This window comes from Monoraphidium neglectum (genome assembly GCF_000611645.1).
Source record: "Monoraphidium neglectum strain SAG 48.87 unplaced genomic scaffold scaffold02906, whole genome shotgun sequence".
NCBI lineage: Eukaryota > Viridiplantae > Chlorophyta > Chlorophyceae > Sphaeropleales > Selenastraceae > Monoraphidium > Monoraphidium neglectum.
This window is the reverse complement of record NW_014010722.1, coordinates 1-7,714: the sequence shown is the minus strand read 5'-3', so window position 1 is coordinate 7,714 and position 7,714 is coordinate 1. Positions and strand designations below refer to the sequence as shown.

The window sequence follows — 7,714 nt, the reverse complement described above, 5'->3', positions numbered from 1 at the left end:
CGGGGCAGACATTGCGAGTTTTGTCACGGAGGTGTCGACACACCAAGCTTTTTGTCCGTAAACGAGGCCAGACCGTGCGCGCTCCCTTACACTGTGTGCGGAGGCGGGGTTGCCGCACGCCGGCGCAGCTTTAACCGTTTTCACCCGTTTTCACCCTTCCTTTGCACCCTCCTTGACACCCCCCGCCCACCCTGCAGTCTCCATTCTTGAGAAGTTCATTCTGATGGGGGTGGAGATGCTGCCGCGCCTGGACGGTGGGTGCTCGGGGGGCTGTGGTAGCTTTGCCTCTCAGACAGTCGCACGGTCAACCTGCGCTGGAGTAGGCTGCCGTAGCAGGGCGCCTTTGTCAACGCTCTAATCTTTCGGCAAGGTTGCACTGCTGCCAATGCCCCAGGAACTGCCAGCACCAAGATTGTGCAACGATGTGCTCCCCCCACCACCCCGCACCCTCTGCACCTATGCGCCGCACCCCCAGGCTTTGTTGACCCCGGCCCCGCCAACCTCGTGGCGCTGACCGAGGGCGTCCACAGCAAGGAGGCGCTGGAGCTGGTGCGGGAGCACCTGCTGGGCGTGATGGGCCCCGCGGCGGGGCGGCAGTTCAGCAGCGAGTTAATCAAGATGAGCAAGTTCCAGATCGCACAGGTAAGGGGGCCTCGCGCTTGGGGTGTGTGCCTGCATGCTTCCGAGTTCAAGTGCGTCATTGTGTGTGTCCTTTGTTGATGTGGCGTGTATTGCAAGTGATTGTACATGACTGTGACCAATCTTTTTTTTGGTGATCCGAGCGAGCAGCTCTCTCTCCCTCAGTGCGGGCCTGTTGCTTGCTGGCGTAAGCACGAGCAGCAGCCGCAGCGGCATTCAGTCGCCAGGAGTGGCTCTGGCAGCGCCTGCCTGCAGCTGCGCATTCTGCCCTCCCCTGTCCTGCTGCACAGCCTTCCTGCAGCCCTCCTGTCAAGATACGCAACACAGTCACAAGGCCACCTCCGACCCCCCATCAACACGGCTCGCGTCCTACGGCCAACGCTCCAGGTATACGCGGCGTCAGTGATGTTTGGCTACTTCCTGCGCCGCGTGGACCGCCGCTTCCAGCTGGAGAAGGCGCTCGGCTCCATCGACCAGGAGGGGGGCGCGCCCGCGGTCAGCGCCGGCACGGCGGCCGGGATCATGGAGCCGGCGCCCGGCAGCGACAAGGGCGGTCCCTCGCGCCCTGCGGGCGTCGACGACGCGGTGGCGCGGCTGGAGCGGCTATTCCAGGAGGCCGGGGATGTGGAGACGGCCAGCGACCCGGACAGCGTGGACGCCTCGGTGGTGGAGGTGGGCGCATCCGGCGCGGAGGACGAGGGCGCGCCCGCCGACAACGCGGCCTCGCATCGCGCTGCGGAGGGCGAGGCGAGCAGCAGCGGCCGCGGCGTTGGCGGAGCGGGCGATGCGTCCCTGCAGCCGCCGCGCAAGAGTGCGCTGCGGCGCTACGTGGAGGGCTTTGACCAGGCCATGATGGTTGAGACCGCGCGCGTGGTAAGCGCCGAGGGCGCGGCGCTGGTGGAGCGCCAGACCTCGGCGCTGTTTGGCGACATCAAGGAGCTGACGCGGCAGATGCAGGAGGCAGTGGGCGGCGGCGTCGGCAGCGCGGAGGAGCTGTACGCACGCATCCAGGCGGCGGTGGCCGGCAACAAGATCGAGACGGTCACCATGACCGTGGCGACACAGAGGCGGTGCGTCCTGGAGGCGGTTGCGTTTGGGTCTTTCCTGCGCGATGTTGAGGGGCACGTGCAGGCTGACTACGGCCTGCTCACCCCTCTGCCCAAAAATTTGCCCCCTGGTCAGTAGAAATTACCTAGGCATGTGTTGCGGAGCAGGGTTAGCGCATGCATGTAGCAGATGTAACTTGATCTGCAGTTGCAGCAATCCAGCAGGGCAACCGTGTGTACAGCAGCAGGAGGGCCCACAATTGTGTAGCATACTGCGTATAACAGCCGCCACTCCACTCCTGCGCAAGTGTGCGCCAACACGGGGTGCCAGCCATTCAGCTGGCTGGCTCCCCAGTCAGCTGAATGGGCTGTTTGGGTTTGCCATCCGGGTTGCCATTGACGAATGTGGGTTGGACTGGACGGTTGGTACAGCTCTACTGTCTCCATGACCTGGCTCCGTGGTTGCACGGCCGGGAAAGCAGTTGCTGTGGGCAGGGACAGGACGGCTGCGGGCTGTCGGGGCAGGTGAGATGTAGGGTGGGGGCAGCACTGTTCTGCTCAGCGTGCTGTCAGTGCCTCAAGCTCACGATGTGTGCCAGAAAAACCGTTGGTGTGTGAGACAGGCCGGTGGGCAGGACCGGCCTCTGGCAGTGAGCGTCTGGCTGTTTTGCAGTGCTTTGGAACCTGTGGCGCAACCCACCCATATGCGGCTGTGGCTTTGTCAACTTCATAACCTGATTCGACGCAAACAGCCACTATTGGCGTCCCCATTTTGCAGTTGACTTGTTGACGCAAGGCAAGCCCAAAGCGATGCTGCGCACCGCTGGCCTACCCGGGATACCGGCTGCCTTGGGCTTATGTGCGCGCAAACTTTCTCCCAATAGATGCGGCATGTCATTCGTTACTGCAGCGCAGGGAGGCAATGTCCCCAATCATGCAGACGTCTGACATGCATGTCGGCCAGAACACTCCCTCGCCACTGTCAGCAGGCCCTGCCAGCGGGCCAGCCGCCCGTCCGTCCTCCGCAGTCCCGCCAACCGCCTCGGCCTCCGCGGCCTGCCGGGCCAATCGCTGCTGCTTAGCAGCGAGCTGGAGGGCTGCGAGGCGGCTGGCGAGGGCCTGCTGCGATGCGGTGAGGCTGCCAGTGACGCCTGCAGCTGCAAGGAGCTGCTCCGTCAGGTGCTGGTGGCTCTGCGGCAGGCCAAGGGCACCCGCACGCGATTGACCAGATTGATTAGTCAGCATTGGCAAGCACGCTCACACGCGCACACGCAGACATGCATCCTGCCAACAGGCACACATGTACATATTCTTATATCTGGGTCTCATCGCACCTTGCTGCTTGCCTCCAGCTTGGGCATCGTGCCCATCTGGCACAGGGTGTCCCCCAGAGATGACGGCCACCGAGGCTCTCCGCTCGCATCCGCACCACCTGCCACGCCCTGCCTCCGCTCCTTGGATACATCTGGGCCATCGGCCTTTGAGGTCAGACCGCGGCCGCTGCTGCTGCTGCTGCCTGGCAGGTGACCTTCCCAGGTGCTCATTGCCAAGAGTGAGGGGCCGTCCACCAGCATGCCGTTCGGGAGCGTTGGCCAGGACCCCGTTGCATAAGCACTCTCCGGGGTGCCGCCGCAGCTGGGGTTGGATGCTGCAGTGCAGCCCAGTGGTTTCTCTGCGCTTGCTGCCTCCTTCTGCAAGGAACGTTGAACGCCTGGTAGTCCCCCGCTCTCAAGTGACTGCGGCGGCGATGAGATGAGGGTTTGGGCTATCGCTGCCTCATGCCCTTGACCTCCCGCTGGCTGGAGCTGCGGCATGCACGCTGCATCTGGGCTGGACCCCCTTGATGCACCCTGGCAGAGCGACTGGCCTGCTCGACACACAGCACAACCTTGCTGATCGCAGCTGCATGCGCTTGACTGCAGGTCTTGTAGCCCACCCGGCTTCTGCTGCTGCTGCTGCTGCTGCTGCTGCTGCTCTCGATGCCGCTGGTGCACCCCCAACACCCGCTGCGCAGAATCTTGCTGCAGCCTTGGTGATTGAGGCGGGCTGTTGCCCTCCTCCTCCTGCTGCTGCTGCTGCTGCCGATGCTGCTTCTGGCCAGGGCCTGTTGGCACTCCCGCGCTGCTGCGAGGTGTCGCACGCCCACTGGAGTGCAGGGCGCGCACGTGCTGGTGCCACAAGGCCTCGAGCTCTCGCGAGCGCTGCGCCGACATACCCCCCAGCCGCAAGTGGCGATTTGATGGCCCCGCTGCCAGCTTTGTGAGCGGCAGCTCATCGTGGCTGAGCCCCTGCCTGCGGCTGGAGCAGCTGTCCAACAGGGGCGACGTGCAAGAGTCCGACACAGCGGTCGCTGCAGCTGCCGCCGCTGCCGCAGACATTGCAGGCCGCAGCGGCCGTGCATGCTGGATGGACACAGGGGGTGCTGAGCCGAGGCTTCCCGCTGCCCTGCTGGGTGGTCGCTGCTGCAGCCTCCTGTCCTGTTGATGTCGCCGCCACTGCTGCTGCCACTGTCCCGAGCGAAGAGGTCCTGTCGACCGTGCGTCCCCATCTGGTTCTTGCTGCTGCGGCTGCTGGTTGTGCTGCTGATGCCTCCACTGTGGCTGCTCGCAAGGGCGCCGCACGGGGCCAGGCCCCCACGCCGCCACGTTGGGCGCCGCAGTCGACAACGAGGCCGCAGTGCCCTTTGGCATGCTCGGTGTCATTGACTTTGCGTCTGCGTGCGGTGAGCATGGCGAGGACGCAGTTCAAACGCTCCACTTGACGAGGCATGACGCCATCTGGCAAGCTGCTCTGCCAGGGCGCTCAGATTGCGTGCGCTAGTGCCGCGTGCTGGCTTCGGGAGAGCTCAGCTCAGCTTGCCCAGCAGAACACGCGAGTTGTCCCGCTCAATTGCCTCCACAACTAGCCAACCCCATGCAGCGTGCATATCCTACCGTCCAAGGCTGCAGCATTCGATGCCACAGCAGCATCACCACTGAGTCGCTTGGGCGGCCACATCACCGCTGCCACGCGTGCCTCAGCCCTGGATGGGCTTGGGGGTAGCGTCGCTGCACCGCCGCTTGACGTCGGCCGCGCTTGCATCGCGCGCAGCGTGCGCGTTGTCGCGAGACCGCTGGCGAGAGGGCCCTGACTGGGCATGGCGGGAAGGTGGCTGGCTGCTGACGGCCCTGGGGAGCCAGGTGGTACACGGCTGGTCGCGGATAAGGGTCTGCCTGCAGAGGTGGTACACAGCCGCAGTCAAGATAGTGATGCATGCGTATGCCGACGCAAGGCAGTCGCACGGCGAGCCCTGCTCGTGTAAGCAGGCCCCGTATTCTGCATCGAGGGCCGTCCTTGGTGCACCAGGCACGTGCGCGTGCACACCTGCCGCGAGCCCTAGGGCCTCCGTCTGCTGTGCCGCATGGCGGTGGCAGGACTGCTCGTTTGATTCCGTATGCTGCCGGTTTTGATACAACTCCCTGCCGCGCTGCACAAGCGCAGCCGCAGAGTGCTGGAGCGAAGCCGCCGCGCTCGACAGGACTGACACCACTGCTCCTGAGCAGCCTGATGGCGGCCAGAGCGCCTCGCCGCAGCTTACCATGAACCGCATGCCATCCTGCCCGCACTGGGCATCGACGCAGACCGGGACAAGCAAGGTGCTCGCAGGGCCGCTGACACGGGCGAGCGGGCCGCGGCGGAGCGCCGGCAGACAGCCCTCCAGACACGTGCCACCTGTGCCAGGAGTCCCTGCCGCCTCCGCTGCAGGGAGGTCGCCGCGACAGCGGCTCTCGCCGTCTGTCGCCGCTGTCTGCATGATTTGTGCTCCTTGGTGCGCCGCAGCGCTGGGTCAACAATTTACTGCACTTGCTGCACGGGTCGCACGGTGCCGTGGCAGTCGCATGGCGGTAATCCCAACAGCGCTGTTACGCAAATGCTTGAGTTATCTGGCTGTTCTATGATGTGCGGTCACCTTTTAAAAGGGGCATCACATGATCACAAAAGGACTGCGGTTTGCTGGCGCGCAACACGGCTCATTAGATAATCTGGTTTCGTTAGTTATTCTTATACCTAATTTTATGTATCCAAGTCAGAAAAAATGACATGCGCAGAGAGCTGACCTTGCCGATCACGCAGTGGTTGCAGTGCTGCTGGCTGGCACACAGGACCCGTACAGTATGTTGAGGGGTGCATCGTAACACTGAACAGCGTCATCATCATAAAAATTTATTACGTTGAATATCATGATATAACAAGCACACGCTTTGTGCATCATACATGATGTTGCTGCTTGCTTGCGCCGTGTGCTGTTGATCAATTGAGCTGTGTGCAGTGCGAGCCATTTGCCAATCTGTTATACAAAAGATGATCATTTGATTGCGGAAAACCACGTGCCTGGTGTCATTTGCTGCTCAATGGAATTGCATCGGTGCTCAGACAAAACAAGCAGCTGGTCATCAGAGGGCAGTAGGAGAATAGGGGACACACAGAAACACACATGAGCAAAGTTCACGGAAAACACGTGACGCGCGCGCAAACAGCTAAAACACAAGGCATAATGACCGCATTCGCACAACCGTGCCATCGTGCTGGCCAATTTTGGCGCGTCAACAGGTACCGAGTTTCATGTGTGGCAGTGTCGGGCACAATGCATGGACACCAGTGCACGACGGCGCTGGACGCGGCGGGCTGTGGCCAAGCAACCCGATGCATCGCAGCCATGGCCAATTAATCAATTGTTATTGGTATCAATTAATCATCATTGGTGGCGGGACTTTCACTTGAACGGGCTGCAGCTTGATGGTCATGGCAGAACGGGCTGCAGCCAAGGGCCCATACGTGCAACATCCCGAACGCTTTGCAAACCGTTTGAACTCGTGCATAGAAGTGTTGCGGTGCATGCATGAGCCACGTTTTTGTCTGTTTTGATGTCATCTGTGCAACTGATGTGAGGCAATGGGTTTTCAGTTGGTGAGTGCAAGGGGACGAGGTATGTAGTTGGTCGCGCGTCATTCCGAAGGGGCGTCGCCATCATACCACACCCTGAAGTGCAGGACACTCCGGCTGCCGGCAGTTTTGCCCATCTTCGAGCTTGTGTACCTGTTTGGACGGGACATGAGCGAAAGGAAGTTCATCAAGGCAGCCATCAGTGAGCTGACTGACAAAAAAAGCACTGCTTGGCCTGCTGATCCGCATTTGGCTGCTGCACAGCAGCATTGTTGCATCTGATGAGCAGTACTGATTGCTGGCCTTTGCCCAATCGTTTTGCATGGCGAAAACAGCGTTCGCAGGCAGCTGGTGCATCTCCCAGAGGGCTCACAAAACTCCAGAATCATCAGCATCGCATCAATGCAGGCCTTCTGCATGGTTCCAGGTACAGTCGTACCACCTGATCGAGCCTGGGCAGTCTTCTTGTGGCGGATGGCATGCCAGGTTGAAAGAGACAGCGGCTGCACAGCTTGCGTCAAACTGTTTCGAGGTTATCAGGACAGTAGAGCCAACCTCATCAGGAGAAGTTTGTTGCAGGTTTGACTGGAAGCTTAGCCTTCAAGCTGCTGATAGCTGTGTTGATTGCTGCATGTCGGCGATTTGAGTCAAATCGCAACATAACCAAGTGGTGGACATCGGCGCAGGGTTGCCCCTGCCTTGAAACAGGCCCGAGGAGCAAACCGGGCCATGCTGCCCCTGCCAATCAAACGCCATTGTCATGCCACTGCTGCGTGCCGGCCGTCGCATTGCAACATGACAAGATGGCCGGATGTAGGCGCATCCCCACAGTAACCCACGGCAACGCCATTGAGAAATTCGGCACCTGGCTGTGCAATTTCACAAATGGGATGCACCGCCTGAACACAATGCACTGTGCCTGCGAGAGCGATGCAAGGCCTGAAGGACAGCCAGACACACCAACATGCAGCAGCTCACATCATGTGACATACCGCGAGCTGCGCATCGCAGCGCGCTCTATATTTCATGCATCCTACCCTGCATTGGCACACGCACCAGGCCCCCTTGCAACCACCGAAGACTTAATGCATTGACAAAGATGAGCC

The 7,714-nt window shown here is 61.3% G+C and overlaps 2 protein-coding genes across 2 annotated transcripts; one reads left to right on the top strand and one right to left on the bottom strand.

Moving 5' to 3' along the window:
• Nucleotides 1–223: 223 nt before the first annotated feature.
• Nucleotides 224–1,824, top strand: MNEG_11787 (hypothetical protein; the record flags this gene model as incomplete). Its single annotated transcript, XM_014039742.1, has 3 exons — nt 224–254; nt 476–642; nt 1,027–1,824. The coding sequence occupies 3 exons, from the start codon at nt 224–226 to the stop codon at nt 1,822–1,824; spliced, it is 996 nt and encodes a 331-aa protein (XP_013895196.1).
• A 755-nt stretch (nt 1,825–2,579) lies between these two features.
• MNEG_11786 (hypothetical protein) lies at nt 2,580–2,876 on the bottom strand (the record flags this gene model as incomplete). Its single annotated transcript, XM_014039741.1, has 1 exon — nt 2,580–2,876. A coding segment is annotated over one exon (297 nt), but the record flags the coding sequence as incomplete, so codon positions are not given.
• Between the last annotated feature and the right edge of the window lie 4,838 nt (nt 2,877–7,714).